The sequence below is a fragment of the Oncorhynchus nerka genome, linkage group LG20 (assembly GCF_034236695.1).
Source record: "Oncorhynchus nerka isolate Pitt River linkage group LG20, Oner_Uvic_2.0, whole genome shotgun sequence".
Lineage (NCBI taxonomy): Eukaryota > Metazoa > Chordata > Actinopteri > Salmoniformes > Salmonidae > Oncorhynchus > Oncorhynchus nerka.
The window spans coordinates 3,628,787-3,646,610 of NC_088415.1; the positions used below are offsets into that span (position 1 = coordinate 3,628,787).

Sequence of the window (17,824 nt, forward strand, 5' to 3'; positions counted from 1 at the left end):
ATTACCTGACCCTGTATATTGTTAATATGGTACTGACCCTGTATATAGTATGGTATTACCTGACCCTGTATATAGTATGGTATTACCTGACCCTGTATATAGTATGGTACTAACTGACCCTGTACATTGTTAATATGGTACTGACCCTGTAGCTTCTTACTTTCTGTGTTCTTCTTATTTCTTATTTGTATTTTTTGTGTTTTAGAATTTTATTTACAGTTGTAGAATTTTAGCTAAAGCAAAACCTAATCCTAACCCTTTTCCTAACCTAATTATCTTAACCTGCCTTTTTAATTTTCCTAAACTGCTACTTTAATTTGCCTAACCTTCTACTTAAATGATCCTAACCTGCTATATTAATTCTCCTAACCTGTTAAGTTAATTATCCTAACCTGCTTCATTAATTATCCTAACCTGCTATTTAATTTTCCTAACCTGTTATCTTAGTTATCCTAACCTTCTACGTTAATTATCCTAACCTGCTATGTTGATTATCCTAATCTGCTATGTTAATTACCCTACCATGTTATGTTAATTCCCCTAACCTGATGCGTTAATTAATTATTCTAAACTGCTATGTTAATTATCCTAATCTGCTACGTTAATTACATAACGTGTTATGTTAATTTTCCTAACTTGCTGCATTAATTATCCTAACCTGTTATGTTAATTATCCTAACCTACTGCGTTAATTATCCTAACTTGCTGCATTAATTATCCTAACCTGCTATGTTAATTATCCTCTTCTGTTTCGCTAATTATCCTAACCTGCCACTTTAGTTATCATAAACCGCTACATAAAGTCAATCAATCAGTTCCGAGAAAACCCATCAGTCATCACCACACCGGAATGCACCTCCACACTGTTACACAGACACAAAACGAGTCTAATTTCACTCCAAAGGTGCGTTCACACAACAGACACAAGAAGAAAAGCGAATAGATTAATCATATTTTCATGGCAACAACAACAACAAAAATGTTGACTTTCCAAAGTCCATATCAGCGTCCGACTGGGCACCAGTTCCGCACAGCAGCTGCGCTGCACGCAATGCGGAAGTGGTCAGCGTGCTTCTATGACAACGGCAGTAAACAACATGTCGCCGTGTGTGTGATCTCAACTTCATCACCCCCCCATCTCTCTCTCTCTCTGAAAGGTAGAACAACATTCAATACTTTTCTTGGAAATGCGTTGATGAAATTAGTGTATCTCCCGTTTTTTAAACTGAATTTACGTGATGATAAATGTTTGACATTGAGTGCAGTTTTGTGATTGCTACTGTTGTTGACTGACTATGCTACTGTATCAACAGTTCGCTGTTTGTTTTTTTAAAATATGCAACATTTCAAAAAGTAGCTAACAACCTGTCAAAGTTGTATTTGGTAAGATATACCTATTCATTTTGAAACCAGGAAGGCCTATCGATATGTCGTCAAAAAGTGACAACAAGCTCAGCCCCTGTGGTAACCGGAGGAGATCGAACGCGACTAAAGAGGACGTGAAGGTGATGTGTCCGCAGGAGCGGGCCCGGTACCTGGCCTACGAGGAGCCGCCGAAAGAGGCGAAGACCTGGATGGCGATGTCTCGGCAGCGGGTGTCCGCATGGGAGTCTTCCGGCGCTGGGGGGAAGAGACATACAACTGTCGGTCATCATCACTGCGACGAGAGGGACGAGGAAGAGAAGAAACGGCAAGATCTGATCATAGGACAGCTGAAGGCCGCGGAAGCCCGCAACAGAGTTCGGCAGATGAGACTGCAGTATCGGAGTATGAGGGTAGGGATATCCTCCCCCTCGTTCTGTTCCAAAACGGCACCCTATTCTATATATGCATATGCCCCTTATTTTGACAATATTCCTATGGGCCCCTGATCAAAGTTGTCTCGTACACAGAATGATAGTGAATAGGGTGCCGTCTGTCTCCATATGCACACATAGGTTTTTAAATAATTCACATGGATGTAACTGCTTCTTGTCGAGCTTAGACTGCACACACAGTGAAAACAAGCCTACCTTTAAATCCACTTTAGAAGTTCCTGTGGTAAGAAGTCAAATTATCTTCTATTTGTTTCTCTCTCTTCCTCTTCCTCTGCCATCCCTCTTAATTATGATGTCAATTACTGGGCCTGAACCACATTAATAATTGGCTTCCGCTCCATGAGGTCTGAATAACATGTTTCCCCGTCTGTGCATATCTCCATCCATCCCTCCGTGCAGACCGAGGAAATCAATCTAATTTGGGAAGCACCTCTTGTCATCATATTCACATAGTATTTTTATTTTTTTTTATTTTTTAATTAAGATGAATTCAACTGCTCCATGATCATTTGCTAGGCTATAATTCCCCTCTGCACACAACAACAATGAACGTAGCCTACTAGAAATCCACTGTTGTTTCATGTGAGAAACATGTAAGCCTGTTATCCTATTCTATTGTAATTGTTTGTTTACACTTCCTCTGCCCTCCCTCTTCATCAGAGTGGTATTATCAATCATTATGATGTCAATTACTGGGCCTGAACCACATTACTTCACGGTCTCTGCTCCATGGGGCCTGAACCACATTACTTCAAGGTCTCTGCTCCATGGGGCCTGAACCACATTACTTCACGGTCTCTGCTCCATGGGGCCTGAACCACAATACTTCACGATCTCTGCTCCATGGGGCCTGAACCACATTACTTTACGGTCTCTGCTCCATGGGGCCTGAACCACAATACTTCACGGTCTCTGCTCCATGGGGCCTGAACCACATTACTTCACGGTCTCTGCTCCATGGGGCCTGAACCACATTACTTCAAGGTCTCTGCTCCATGGGGCCTGAACCATTACTTCAAGGTCTCTGCTCCATGGGGCCTGAACCACATTACTTCACGGTCTCTGCTCCATGGGGCCTGAACCACATTACTTCACGGTCTCTGCTCCATGGGGCCTGAACCACATTACTTCAAGGTCTCTGCTCCATGGGGCCTGAACCACATTACTTCACGGTCTCTGCTCCATGGGGCCTGAACCACATTACTTCAAGGTCTCTGCTCCATGGGGCCTGAACCACATTACTTCACGGTCTCTGCTCCATGGGGCCTGAACCACATTACTTCACGGTCTCTGCTCCATGGGGCCTGAACCACATTACTTCAAGGTCTCTGCTCCATGGGGCCTGAACCACATTACTTCACGGTCTCTGCTCCATGGGGCCTAAACCACATTACTTCAAGGTCTCTGCTCCATGGGGCCTGAACCACATTACTTCACGGTCTCTGTTCCATGGGGCCTGAACCACATTACTTCACGGTCTCTGCTCCATGGGGCCTGAACCACATTACTTCAAGGTCTCTGCTCCATGGGGCCTGAACCACATTACTTCACGGTCTCTGTTCCATGGGGCCTGAACCACATTACTTCACGGTCTCTGTTCCATGGGGCCTGAACCACATTACTTCAAGGTCTCTGCTCCATGGGGCCTGAACCACAATACTTCAAGGTCTCTGTTCCATGGGGCCTGAACCACATTACTTCACAGTCTCTGCTCCATGGGGCCTGAACCACATTACTTCACGGTCTCTGCTCCATGGGGCCTGAACCACATTACTTCACGGTCTCTGCTCCATGGACCTGAATACTATGTTTCCTTGTTTGTGCATATCTCCCTCCCTCCCTCCATCGATCCGTCCCTCCATCCCCCCCACCCATCCATCCCTCCATCCGTCTATCCGTCCATGCAGACCCAGGAAATCAATCTAATGATTTCGTGCCAGTCCAGCGCCCAGACCGCCGTCCGTCTTGAGTTGCTGCTGCCAACGGAGGAAAGCAAGATAAATACCATCGATTGTCTGGACAAACTGCAGGTGGGTTAAACAGCCCCTCCCTCCCAACCCTCTTCCCTCCATATCTCCCTCCCTCCTTTCCCTTGGAAATAAAACAGTGTCTGTGTGTGTGTGTGTGTGTGTGTGTGTGTGTGTGTGTGTGTGTGTGTGTGTGTGTGTGTGTGTGTGTGTGTGTGTGTGTGTGTGTGTGTGTGTGTGACGCTCAATATGGAAGTGGACAGATGAAGTGAATGCTACGCTACAGGACTGTTTTGCAGCACAGAGCGGAATAAGTGTGTGTGTGTGTATATCTGTGTGTGTGTGTCTATATGTGTGTGTGTGTATGTGTGTGTATATCTGTGTGTGTGTGTCTATGTGTGTGTGTGTGTATCTATGTGTGTGTGTGTGTGTGTGTGTGTGTGTGTGTGTGTGTGTGTGTGTGTATGTATGTGTGTGTATATCTCTGTGTGTGTGTCTATATGTGTGTGTATCTATGTGTGTGTGTGTGTGTGTGTGTCTATGTGTGTATATCTATGTGTATCAATGTATTAGAGGTTGACCGATTATGATTTTTCAACACCAATACCGAAACCGATTATTGGAGGACCAAAAAAATCCGATACCCATCAATCGGACAATTTGTTTTATTTATTTGTAATAATGACAATTACAACAATACTGCATGAACACTTATTTTAACTTAATATAATACATCAATAAAATCAATTTAGCCTCAAATAAATAATGAAACATGTTCAATTTGGTTTAAATAATGCAAAAACATAGTGTTGGAGAAGAAAGTAAAAGTGCAATATGTGCCATGTAAGAAAGCTAACGTTTCAGTTTCTTGCTCAGAATATGAGAACATATGAAAGCTGGTGGTTCCTTTTAACATGAGTCTTCAATATTCCCAGGTAAGAAGTTTTAGGTTGTAGTTATTATAGGATTTATAGGACTATTTCCCTCTATACCATTTGTATTTCATATACCTTTGACTATTGGATGTTCTTATAGGCACTTTAGTATTGCCAGTGTAACAGTATAGCTTCCATCCCTCTCCTCGCCCCTACCTGGGCTCGAACCAGGAACACATCGACAACAGCCACCCTCGAAGCAGCGTTACATTTACATTTGACATTTAAGTCATTTAGCAGACGCTCTTATCCAGAGCGACTTACAAATTGGTGCATTCACCTTATGACATCCAGTGGAACAGTAGTGCATCTAAATCTTTTAAGGGGGGGGTGAGAGGGATTACTTTATCCTATCCTAGGTATTCCTTAAAGAGGTGGGGTTTCAGGTGTCTCCGGAAGGTGGTGATTGACTCCGCTGTCCTGGCGTCGTGAGGGAGTTTGTTCCACCATTGGGGGGCCAGAGCAGCGAACAGTTTTGACTGGGCTGAGCGGGAACTGTACTTCCTCAGTGGTAGGGAGGCGAGCAGGCCAGAGGTGGATGAACGCAGTGCCCTTGTTTGGGTGTAGGGCCTGATCAGAGCCTGGAGGTACTGAGGTGCCGTTCCCCTCACAGCTCCGTAGGCAAGCACCATGGTCTTGTAGCGGATGCGAGCTTCAACTGGAAGCCAGTGGAGAGAGCGGAGGAGCGGGGTGACGTGAGAGAACTTGGGAAGGTTGAACACCAGACGGGCTGCGGCGTTCTGGATGAGTTGTAGGGGTTTAATGGCACAGGCAGGGAGCCCAGCCAACAGCGAGTTGCAGTAATCCAGACGGGAGATGACGAGTGCCTGGATTAGGACCTGCGCCGCTTCCTGTGTGAGGCAGGGTCGTACTCTGCGGATGTTGTAGAGCATGAACCTACAGGAATGGGCCACCGCCTTGATGTTAGTTGAGAACGACAGGGTGTTGTCCAGGATCACGCCAAGGTTCTTAGCGCTCTGGGAGGAGGACACAATGGAGTTGTCAACCGTGATGGCGAGATCATGGAACGGGCAGTCCTTCCCCGGGAGGAAGAGCAGCTCCGTCTTGCCGAGGTTCAGCTTGAGGTGGTGATCCGTCATCCACACTGATATGTTTGCCAGACATGCAGAGATGCGATTCGCCACCTGATCATCAGAAGGGGGAAAGGAGAAGATTAATTGTGTGTCGTCTGCATAGCAATGATAGGAGAGACCATGTGAGGTTATGACAGAGCCAAGTGACTTGGTGTATAGCGAGAATAGGAGAGGGCCTAGAACAGAGCCCTGGGGACACCAGTGGTGAGAGCACGTGGTGTGGAGACGGATTCTCGCCACGCCACCTGGTAGGAGCGACCTGTCAGGTAGGACGCAATCCAAGCGTGGGCCGCGCCGGAGATGCCCAACTCGGAGAGGGTGGAGAGGAGGATCTGATGGTTCACAGTATTGAAGGCAGCCGATAGGTCTAGAAGGATGAGAGCAGAGGAGAGAGAGTTAGCTTTAGCAGTGCGGAGCGCCTCCGTGATACAGAGAAGAGCAGTCTCAGTTGAATGACTAGTCTTGAAACCTGACTGATTTGGATCAAGAAGGTCATTCTGAGAGAGATAGCGGGAGAGCTGGCCAAGGACGGCACGTTCAAGAGTTTTGGAGAGAAAAGAAAGAATGGATACTGGTCTGTAGTTGTTGACAACGGAGGGATCGAGTGTAGGTTTTTCAGAAGGGTGCAACTCTCGCTCTCTTGAAGACGGAAGGGACGTAGCCAGCGGTCAGGGATGAGTTGATGAGCGAGGTGAGGTAAGGGAGAAGGTCTCCGGAAATGGTCTGGAGAAGAGAGAGGAGGGGATAGGGTCAAGCGGGCAGGTTGTTGGGCGGCCGGCCGTCACAAGACGCGAGATTTCATCTGGAGAGAGGGGGAGAAAGAGGTCAGAGCACAGGGTAGGGCAGTGTGAGCAGAACCAGCGGTGTCGTTTGACTTAGCAAACGAGGATCGGATGTCGTCGACCTTCTTTTCAAAATGGTTGACGAAGTCATCTGCAGAGAGGGAGGGGGAGGGGGAGGAGGATTCAGGAGGGAGGAGAAGGTTGCAAAGAGCTTCCTAGGGTTAGAGGCAGATGCTTGGAATTTAGAGTGGTAGAAAGAGGCTTTAGCAGCAGAGAGAGAAGAGGAAAATGTAGAGAGGAGGGAGTGAAATGATGTCAGGTCCGCAGGGAGGCGAGTTTTCCTCCATTTCCGCTCGGCTGCCCGGAGCCCTGTTCTGTGAGCTCGCAATGAGTCGTTGAGCCACGGAGCGGGAGGGGAGGACCGAGCCGGCCTGGAGGATAGGGGACATAGAGAGTCAAAGGATGCAGAAAGGGAGGAGAGGAGGGTTGAGGAGTCAGAATCAGGAGATAGGTTGGAGAAGGTTTGAGCAGAGGGAAGAGATGATAGGATGGAAGAGGAGAGAGTAGCGGGGAGAGAGAGCGAAGGTTGGGACGGCGCGATACCATCCGAGTAGGGGCAGTGTGGGAAGTGTTGGATGAGAGCGAGAGGAGAAGGATACAAGGTAGTGGTCGGAGACTTGGAGGGGAGTTGCAATGAGGTTAGTGGAAGAACAGCATCTAGTAAAGATGAGGTCGAGCGTATTTCCTGCCTTGTGAGTAGGGGGGGAAGGTGAGAGGGTGAGGTCAAAAGAGGAGAGGAGTGGAAAGAAGGAGGCAGAGAGGAATGAGTCAAAGGTAGACGTGGGGAGGTTAAAGTCGCCCAGAACTGTGAGAGGTGAGCCGTCCTCAGGAAAGGAGCTTATCAAGGCATCAAGCTCATTGATGAACTCTCCGAGGGAACCTGGAGGGCGATAAATGATAAGGATGTTAAGCTTGAAAGGGCTGGTAACTGTGACAGCATGGAATTCAAAGGAGGCGATAGACAGATGGGTAAGGGGAGAAAGAGAGAATGACCACTTGGGAGAGATGAGGATCCCGGTGCCACCACCCCGCTGACCAGAAGCCATGCAGAGCAAGGGGAACAACCACTCCACTAACTAACTAGCTCCACTAACCACCCCGCTAACTAGCTAGCCATTTCACATCGTTTACACCAGCCTAATCTCGGGAGTTGATAGGCTTGAAGTCATAAACGGAGCAATGCGTGAAGAATTGCGATGAGCTGCTGGCATTCGCACGAAAGTGATGTTTGAATGAATGCTTACGAGCCTGCTGCTGCCTACCATCGCTCAGTCAGACTGCTCTATCAAATATCAAATCATAGACTTAATTATAACATAATAACACACAGACTTACGAGCCTTTGGTCATTAATATGGTCGAATCCGGAAACTATCATTTCAAAAACAAAACATTTATTCTTTCAGTGAAATATGGAACCGTTCTGTATTTTATCTAACGGTTGGCATCCCTAAGTCTAAATATTGTTTTTACATTGTACAACCTTCAATGTTATGTCATAATTATGTACAAATCTGGCAAATTAATTACGGCCTTTGTTAGGAATAAATGGACTTCCCACAGTTCACAACGAGCCAGGCGGCCCAAACTGCTGCATACACCCTGACTCTGCTGCACAGAACCAAGAGACGTGACACAATTTCCCTAGTTAGAAGAAATTCATGTTTAGCAGGCAATATTAACTAAATATGCAGGTTTAAAAATATATACTTGTGTATTGATTTTAAAGAAAGGCATTGATATGGTTAGGTTTGGTGCAACAACAGTGCTAAATCATCACCCGTTTGGCGAAGTAGGCTGTGATTCGATGAAAAATTAACAGGCACCGCATCGATTATATACAACGCAGGAGACAGGAGAGAGAGAGAGAGGAGGGACGGAGGGTGAGTCAGAGAGAGAGGAGGGACAGAAGGTGAGATGGAGAGAGAGAGGAGGGACGGAGGGTGAGACGGAGAGAGAGAGGAGGGACGGAGAGAGAGAGGAGGGACGGAGGGTGAGACGGAGAGAGAGAGGAGAGACGGGGGTTGAGATGGAGAGAGAGGAGGGACGGGGGTTGAGTCAGAGAGAGAGGAGGGACAGAAGGTGAGATGGAGAGAGAGAGGAGGGACGGAGGAAGAGATGGAGAGAGAGAGGAGGGACAGAGGGTGAGACAGAGAGAGAGAGGAGAGACGGGGGTTGAGACGGAGAGAGAGAGGAGGGACGGAGGGTGAGACAGAGAGAGAGGAGGGACGGAAGGTGAGATGGAGAGCGAGAGGAGGGACGGGGGTTGAGACAGAGAGAGAGGAGGGACGGAGAGAGAGAGGAGAAAAAAATAACTTGATGTAATCTTCCCAGACAGACATGTGTACCTCCCTGTCTCTCCTTTCTCTGTCTCTCCTTTCCCTGTCTCTCCTTTCTCTGTCTCTCCTTTCCCTGTCTCTCCTTTCTCTGTCTCTCCTTTCCCTGTCTCTCCTTTCCCTGTCTCTCCTTTCTCTGTCTCTCCTTTCCCTGTCTCTCCTTTCCCTGTCTCTCCTTTCCCTGTCTCTCCTTTCCCTGTCTCTCCTTTCCCCGTCTCTCCTTTCCCCGTCTCTCCTTTCTCTATCTCTCCGTTCCCTGTCTCTCCTTTCTCTGTCTCTCCTTTCTCTGTCTCTCCTTTCCCTGTCTCTCCTTTCCCTGTCTCTCCTTTCTCTATCTCTCCGTTCCCTGTCTCTCCTTTCTCTGTCTCTCCTTTCTCTGTCTCTCCTTTCCCTGTCTCTCCGTTCCCTGTCTCTCCTTTCTCTGTCTATCCTTTCTCTGTCTCTCCTTTCCCTGTCTCTCCTTTCTCTGTCTCTCTTTTCTCTGTCTCTCCTTTCTCTATCTCTCCGTTCCCTGTCTCTCCTTTCTCTGTCTCTCCTTTCTCTGTCTCTCCTTTCCCTGTCTCTCCGTTCCCTGTCTCTCCTTTCTCTGTCTCTCCTTTCTCTGTCTCTCCTTTCCCTGTCTCTCCTTTCTCTGTCTCTCTTTTCTCTGTCTCTCCTTTCCCTGTCTCTCCTTTCTCTATCTCTCCGTTCCCTGTCTCTCCTTTCCCTGTCTCCTTTCTCTGTCTCTCCTTTCTCTGTCTCTCCTTTCCCTGTCTCTCCTTTCTCTGTCTCTCCTTTCTCTGTCTCTCATTTCCCTGTCTCTTCTTTCTCTGTCTCTCCTTTCCCTGTCTCTCCTTTCCCTGTCTCTCCTTTCCCCGTCTCTCCTTTCCCCGTCTCTTCTTTCTATGTCTCTCCTTTCCCTGTCTCTCCTTTCCCTGTCTCTCCTTTCTCTGTCTCTCCTTTCTCTGTCTCTCCTTTCCATGTCTCTCCGTTCCCTGTCTCTCCTTTCCCTGTCTCTCCTTTCCCCGTCTCTCCTTTCCCCGTCTCTTCTTTCTATGTCTCTCCTTTCCCTGTCTCTCCTTTCTCTGTCTCTCCTTTCCCTGTCTCCCCTTTCTCTGTCTCTCCTTTCTCTGTCTCTCCTTTCCATGTCTCTCCGTTCCCTGTCTCTCCTTTCTCTGTCTCTCCTTTCTCTGTCTCTCCTTTCCCTGTCTCTCCTTTCCCTGTCTCTCCTTTCCCCGTCTCTCCTTTCTATGTCTCTCCTTTCACTGTCTCTCCTTTCCCTGTCTCTCCTTTCTATGTCTCTCCTTTCCCTGTCTCTCCTTTCCCTGTCTCTCCTTTCCCCGTCTCTCCTTTCTATGTCTCTCCTTTCACTGTCTCTCCTTTCCCTGTCTCTCCTTTCTATGTCTCTCCTTTCACTGTCTCTCCTTTCCCTGTCTCTCCTTTCCCTGTCTCTCCTTTCCCCGTCTCTCCTTTCCCTGTCTCTCCTTTCCCTGTCTCTCCTTCCTATGTCTCTCCTTTCCCTGTCTCTCCTTTCCCTGTCTCTCCTTTCCCCGTCTCTCCTTTCCCTGTCTCTCCTTTCCCTGTCTCTCCTTTCCCTGTCTCTCCTTTCCCTGTCTCTCCTTTCTATGTCTCTCCTTTCCCTGTCTCTCCTTTCTATGTCTCTCCTTTCCCTGTCTCTCCTTTCCCTGTCTCTCCTTTCCCTGTCTCTCCTTTCTATGTCTCTCCTTTCCCCGTCTCTCCTTTCTATGTCTCTCCTTTCACTGTCTCTCCTTTCCCTGTCTCTCCTTTCTATGTCTCTCCTTTCCCCGTCTCTCCTTTCCCCGTCTCTCCTTTCCCTGTCTCTCCTTTCCCTGTCTCTCCTTTCTATGTCTCTCCTTTCCCTGTCTCTCCTTTCTATGTCTCTCCTTTCCCTGTCTCTCCTTTCCCTGTCTCTCCTTTCCCCGTCTCTCCTTTCTATGTCTCTCCTTTCCCTGTCTCTCCTTTCCCTGTCTCTCCTTTCCCCGTCTCTCCTTTCTATGTCTCTCCTTTCACTGTCTCTCCTTTCCCTGTCTCTCCTTTCTATGTCTCTCCTTTCACTGTCTCTCCTTTCCCTGTCTCTCCTTTCCCTGTCTCTCCTTTCACTGTCTCTCCTTTCCCTGTCTCTCCTTTCCCTGTCTCTCCTTTCCCTGTCTCTCCTTTCTATGTCTCTACTTCCTCTGTCTCTCCTTTCCCTGTCTCTCCTTTCCCTGTCTCTCCTTTCCCTGTCTCTCCTTTCCCTGTCTCTCCTTTCTATGTCTCTCCTTTCTATGTCTCTCCTTTCCCTGTCTCTCCTTTCCCCGTCTCTCCTTTCCCTGTCTCTCCTTTCTATGTCTCTCCTTTCCCTGTCTCTCCTTTCCCCGTCTCTCCTTTCCCCGTCTCTCCTTTCTATGTCTCTCCTTTCCCTGTCTCTCCTTTCCCCGTCTCTCCTTTCCCTGTCTCTCCTTTCTATGTCTCTCCTTTCCCCGTCTCTCCTTTCCCTGTCTCTCCTTTCTATGTCTCCTTTCTCTGTCTCTCCTTTCCCTGTCTCTCCTTTCTCTGTCTCTCCTTTCTCTGTCTCTCCTTTCCATGTCTCTCCGTTCCCTGTCTCTCCGTTCCCTGTCTCTCCTTTCTCTGTCTCTCCTTTCTCTGTCTCTCCTTTCCCTGTCTCTCCTTTCTCTGTCTCTCCTTTCTCTGTCTCTCCTTTCCCTGTCTCTCCTTTCTCTATCTCTCCGTTCCCTGTCTCTCCTTTCCCTGTCTCCTTTCTCTGTCTCTCCTTTCCCTGTCTCTCCTTTCTCTGTCTCTCCTTTCCCTGTCTCTCCTTTCCCTGTCTCTCCTTTCTCTGTCTCTCCTTTCCCTGTCTCTCCTTTCTCTGTCTCTCCTTTCCCTGTCTCTCCTTTCCCTGTCTCTCCTTTCCCTGTCTCTCCTTTCTATGTCTCTCCTTTCCCTGTCTCTCCTTTCTCTGTCTCTCCTTTCCCTGTCTCTCCTTTCTCTGTCTCTCCTTTCTCTGTCTCTCCTTTCCCTGTCTCTCCTTTCTCTGTCTCTCCTTTCTATGTCTCTCCTTTCCCTGTCTCTCCTTTCTCTGTCTCTCCTTTCTCTGTCTCTCCTTTCTCTGTCTCTCCTTTCCCTGTCTCTCCTTTCTCTGTCTCTCCTTTCCCTGTCTCTCCTTTCCCTGTCTCTCCTTTCCCTGTCTCTCCTTTCCCTGTCTCTCCTTTCTATGTCTCTCCTTTCCCTGTCTCTCCTTTCCCTGTCTCTCCTTTCCCCGTCTCTCCTTTCTATGTCTCTCCTTTCACTGTCTCTCCTTTCCCCGTCTCTCCTTTCTATGTCTCTCCTTTCACTGTCTCTCCTTTCCCTGTCTCTCCTTTCTATGTCTCTACTTTCACTGTCTCTCCTTTCTATGTCTCTCCTTTCACTGTCTCTCCTTTCCCTGTCTCTCCTTTCACTGTCTCTCCTTTCCCCGTCTCTCCTTTCTCTGTCTCTCCTTTCACTGTCTCTCCTTTCTCTGTCTCTCCTTTCCCCGTCTCTCCTTTCTATGTCTCTCCTTTCACTGTCTCTCCTTTCCCTGTCTCTCCTTTCACTGTCTCTCCTTTCCCTGTCTCTCCTTTCCCTGTCTCTCCTTTCTATGTCTCTCCTTTCCCTGTCTCTCCTTTCCCTGTCTCTCCTTTCCCCGTCTCTCCTTTCTATGTCTCTACTTCCTCTGTCTCTCCTTTCTATGTCTCTACTTCCTCTGTCTCTCCTTTCTATGTCTCTACTTCCTCTGTCTCTCCTTTCTATGTCTCTACTTCCTCTGTCTCTCCTTTCTATGTCTCTACTTCCTCTGTCTCTCCTTTCTCTGTCTCTCCTTTCCCTGTCTCTCCTTTCTATGTCTCTACTTCCTCTGTCTCTCCTTTCTATGTCTCTACTTCCTCTGTCTCTCCTTTCTATGTCTCTACTTCCTCTGTCTCTCCTTTCTATGTCTCTACTTCCTCTGTCTCTCCTTTCTATGTCTCTACTTCCTCTGTCTCTCCTTTCTATGTCTCTCCTTTCCCTGTCTCTCCTTTCTATGTCTCTCCTTCCTCTGTCTCTCCTTTCTATGTCTCTCCTTTCTATGTCTCTACTTCCTCTCTCTCTCCTTTCTATGTCTCTCCTTTCTATGTCTCTACTTCCTCTGTCTCTCCTTTCTATGTCTCTACTTCCTCTGTCTCTCCTTTCTATGTCTCTCCTTTCTATGTCTCTACTTCCTCTGTCTCTCCTTTCTATGTCTCTACTTCCTCTGTCTCTCCTTTCTATGTCTCTACTTCCTCTGTCTCTCCTTTCTATGTCTCTACTTCCTATGTCTCTACTTCCTCTCTCTCTCTCCGTCTCAACCACTGTCACCTCTTGTCTCTATCTTTCCATTCCCTGTCACCTCTTCTCTCAGCTCAGCAGGTGAAGGGAAGGGAATGTGAATAACTATGATTTGTTCCACAGACAGAGCCGAGGCACTTCAGAAAATGTAAATATGTTATTGGACAGCGACAGACAGGTGGACCTCGGCAGCATGCTGACCACATTTCACTGACATACAGAGACATTAGGCACACAGGCGGTTCAACAAGGACTTCCTGTCTCCGCCGTGTGTGTGTGTGTGTGTGTGTGTGTGTGTGTGTGTGTGTGTGTGTGTGTGTGTGTGTGTGTGTGTGTGTGTGTGTGTGTGTGTGGTTTGCCAGTCTCTCTATTGAGCTATTACACTCCGTAGAAGACAAATGGCATTTGACACGAAGTACATGGAGTGGAATGTTACAGAGACTGGTACCCAAACTAGTGTTTATGTGTGGGGAGGCTGGCTGTGTGGGTATGTGTGGACGTGTTTAACTATTCTTTGAGGGGTGAGGAGAGAGGAGAGGGAGAGGAGGAGAGGGGAGAGGAGAGAGGAGGGGAGGGAGAGAGAGAGGAGAGGAGGAGGGGGGGGTTCTGTGACAGCAAGTCCTGTGTGGAAGGAGGAGGAGAGGCAGACAGCCTGGTTTCTTCCTAGGTTCCTGCCTTTTTAGGGGGTTTTTCCTAGCCAACTGTGCTTCTACATCTGCATTGCTTGCTCTCTGGGATTTTAGGCTGGGTTTCTGTGTAAGCACTTGTAAAAAAGGGTTTCATAAATACTGATCTAAAAAGGGTTTCATGAATAGATTTGATTTGGAGAGATGAGAGGGGGATGTGGAGGAGGAGAGGGGATGTGTAGGAGGAGAGGGGAATGGGGAGGAGGGAGAGGGGGAAGAGTAGAGGGGAATGGGGAGGAGGAGAGGGGAATGGGGAGGAGGAGAGGGGAATGGGGAGGAGGAGAGGGGGCTTGGGGAGGAGGAGAGGGGAATGGGGAGGAGGAGAGGGGAATGGGGAGGAGGAGAGGGGAGGAGGAGAGGGGAATGGGGAGGAGGAGAGGGGGAGGAGGAGAGGGGAATGGGGAGGAGGAGAGGGAATGGGGAGGGGAGAGGGGCATGGGGAGGGGGAGGAGGAGAGGGGAATGGGGAGGAGGAGAGGGGAATGGGGAGGAGGAGAGGGAATGGGGAGGAGGAGAGGAGAATGGGGAGGAGGAGAGGGGAGGAGGAGAGGGAATGGGGAGGAGGAGAGGGGAATGGGGAGGGGGAGAGGGGCATGGGGAGGGGGGGAGGAGGAGAGGGAAATGGGGAGGAGGAGAGGGGAATGGGAGGAGGAGAGGGGCATGGGGAGGAGGAGAGGGGAATGGGGAGGAGGAGAGGGGGAGGAGGAGAGGGGAATGGGGAGGAGGAGAGGGAATGGGGAGGGGGAGAGGGGCATGGGGAGGAGGAGAGGGGGAAGAGTAGAGGGAATGGGGAGGAGGAGAGGGGAATGGGGAGGAGGAGAGGGGCATGGGGAGGAGGAGAGGGGAATGGGGAGGAGGAGAGGGGAATGGGGAGGAGGAGAGGGGGAGGAGGAGAGGGGAATGGGGAGGGAGGAGGAGGGGGAGGAGGAGAGGGGAATGGGGAGGAGGAGAGGGGAATGGGGAGGGGAGAGGGGCATGGGGAGGGGGAGGAGGAGAGGGAATGGGGAGGAGGAGAGGGGAATGGGGAGGAGGAGAGGGGAATGGGGAGGAGGAGAGGAGAATGGGGAGGAGGAGAGGGGGGATGTGGAGGAGGAGAGGGGAATGGGGAGGAGGAGGAGGGGGATGTGGAGGAGGAGAGGGGATGTGGAGGAGGAGAGGGGAGGAGGAGAGGGGAATGGGGAGGAGGAGAGGGGAATGGGGAGGAGGAAAGGGGGATGTTGAGGAGGAGAGGGGAATGGGGAGGAGGAGAGGGGAATGGGGAGGAGGAGAGGGGAATGGGGAGGGAGGAGAGGAGAATGGGGAGGAGGAGAGGGGGGATGTGGAGGAGGAGAGGGGGATGTGGAGGAGGAGAGGGGGAGGAGGAGAGGGGAATGGGGAGGAGGAGAGGGGAATGGGGAGGAGGAAAGGGGGATGTTGAGGAGGAGAGGGGAATGGGGAGGAGGAGAGGGAATGGGGAGGAGGAGAGGGGGATGTGGAGGAGGAGAGGGGAATGGGGAGGAGGAGAGGGGAGGAGTAGAGGGGAATGGGGAGGAGGAGAGGGAATGGGGAGGAGGAGAGGGGGAGGAGTAGAGGGGAATGGGGAGGAGGAGAGGGGAATGGGGAGGAGTATAGGGGAATGGGGAGGAGGAGAGGGGAATGGGGAGGAGGAGAGGGGGATGGGGATACTATGACAACAAGGCCAGAGAAGCCTGTGTGGCAGGATGTTTTGAGCACTACGAACTCATCATTAAGGGTTGTCTGCCGTCTCGCTCTCTCTCCCTCTCTCTCTCTCTCTCTCATTCTCTCTCCCTCTCTATATTCTCTCTCTCTCTCTATATATTCTCTCTCTCTCTCGCTCGCTCCCCCCCTCTCTTTCTCTCTCTCTCCCTCTCTCTCTCTCTCTCTCATTCTCTCTCCCTCTCTATATTCTCTCTCTCTCTCTCTATATTCTCTCTCTCGCTCGCTCGCTCCCCCCCTCTCTTTCTCTCTCTCATTCTCTCTCTCTCTCTTTCTCTCTATCTTTCCTGTTGATTTTTGGTTTGGCGCAGTGCATCCCCTCAGCTGATTATCAGCTGTTGTCAGACAGATGTTGATCTCGAAAGATGATTCTCTTCCTCAAGTCTCGCTCTCTCGTTCCTCATCTCTCTCTCTCTACCTCTCTCTCCCGCTGTGTCTCTCGCTCTCCCTGCCTCTACCTCTTACTCGCTCTCTCTTTCTTTCTCTCTCTCTCTCTCTCTCTTTTTCTCTCTCTGCCTGGTAGTTCTTCCCATCTTCATATTATTTTTGTCTCTACACAGAGAAAGCGAGTCGAGGAGATCCTGGACGACGAGAAAGGATTGACGATAACCCGCCGTTGAGAGTGGAGACCTGCCGTCCTCCTGCTGTGTAACTGTCCTCCTGCTTTGTAACCGTCCTTCTGCTTTGTAACCGTCCTCCTGCTTTGTAACTGTCCTCCTGCTTTGTAACTGTCCTCCTGCTTTGTAACTGTCCTGCTTTGTAACCGTCCTCCTGCTTTGTATCCGTCCTTCTGCTTTGTAACCGTCCTCCTGCTTTGTAACCGTCCTCCTGCTTTGTAACTGTCCTGCTTTGTAACTGTCCTCCTGCTTTGTAACCGTCCTCCTGCTGTGTAACTGTCCTCCTGCTTTGTAACCGTCCTTCTGCTTTGTAACCGTCCTCCTGCTTTGTAACTGTCCTCCTGCTTTGTAACCGTCCTCCTGCTTTGTAACCGTCCTCCTGCTTTGTATCCGTCCTTCTGCTTTGTAACCGTCCTCCTGCTTTGTAACCGTCCTCCTGCTTTGTAACAGTCCTCCTGCTTTGTAACAGTCCTCCTGCTTTGTAACAGTCCTCCTGCTTTGTAACTGTCCTCCTGCTTTGTAACCGTCCTCCTGATTTGTAACTGTCCTCCTGCTTTGTAACTGTCCTGCTTTGTAACCGTCCTCCTGCTTTGTGACCGTCCTCCTGCTTTGTAACCGTCCTTCTACTTTGTAACCTTCTTCCTGCTTTGTAACCGTCCTCCTGCTTTGTAACCGTCCTCCTGCTGTGTAACCGTCCTCCTGCTTTGTAACTGTCCTGCTTTGTAACCGTCCTCCTGCTTTGTAACCGTCCTGCTTTGTAACTGTCCTCCTGCTTTGTAACTGTCCTCCTGCTTTGTAACTGTCCTCCTGCTTTGTAACCGTCCTCCTGCTTTGTAACCGTCCTTCTGCTTTGTAACTGTCCTCCTGCTTTGTAACCGTCCTCCTGCTTTGTAACCGTCCTCCTGCTGTGTAACTGTCCTCCTGCTTTGTAACCGTCCTCCTGCTTTGTAACAGTCCTCCTGCTTTGTAACTGTCCTCCTGCTTTGTAACTGTCCTCCTGCTTTGTAACCGTCCTCCTGCTTTGTAACCGTCCTCCTGCTTTGTAACTGTCCTCCTGCTTTGTAACTGTCCTCCTGCTTTGTAACTGTCCTCCTGCTTTGTAACTGTCCTGCTTTGTAACCGTCCTCCTGCTTTGTATCCGTCCTTCTGCTTTGTAACCGTCCTCCTGCTTTGTAACTGTCCTGCTTTGTAACTGTCCTCCTGCTTTGTAACCGTCCTCCTGCTGTGTAACTCTCCTCCTGCTTTGTAACCGTCCTTCTGCTTTGTAACCGTCCTCCTGCTTTGTAACTGTCCTCCTGCTTTGTAACCGTCCTCCTGCTTTGTAACTGTCCTCCTGCTTTGTAACCGTCCTCCTGCTTTGTAACTGTCCTGCTTTGTAACTGTCCTCCTGCTTTGTAACCGTCCTCCTGCTTTGTATCCGTCCTTCTGCTTTGTAACCGTCCTCCTGCTTTGTAACCGTCCTCCTGCTTTGTAACAGTCCTCCTGCTTTGTAACTGTCCTCCTGCTTTGTAACCGT

At 49.5% G+C, this 17,824-nt stretch overlaps 1 protein-coding gene across 1 annotated transcript; it reads left to right on the forward strand.

Moving 5' to 3' along the window:
- Window positions 1-897: 897 nt before the first annotated feature.
- LOC135562784 (uncharacterized) lies at window positions 898-17,576 on the forward strand. The gene is made up of 4 exons (XM_065005129.1): window positions 898-1,157; window positions 1,414-1,775; window positions 3,725-3,847; window positions 16,252-17,576. Exons 1-4 carry the CDS (start codon window positions 959-961, stop codon window positions 16,309-16,311), a joined length of 744 nt encoding a protein of 247 aa, XP_064861201.1. The 5' UTR covers window positions 898-958; the 3' UTR covers window positions 16,312-17,576.
- Window positions 17,577-17,824: the final 248 nt, after the last annotated feature.

Coding starts and splice junctions, on each gene's coding strand:
- LOC135562784 (XM_065005129.1), top strand. CDS start 959: ATGGCAACAACAACAACAAAAATGTTGACTTTCCAAAGTCCATATCAG. Junction 1,776..3,724: donor TGCAGTATCGGAGTATGAGG/GTAGGGATATCC, acceptor CCGTCCATGCAG/ACCCAGGAAATCAATCTAAT. Junction 3,848..16,251: donor ATTGTCTGGACAAACTGCAG/GTGGGTTAAACA, acceptor GTCTCTACACAG/AGAAAGCGAGTCGAGGAGAT.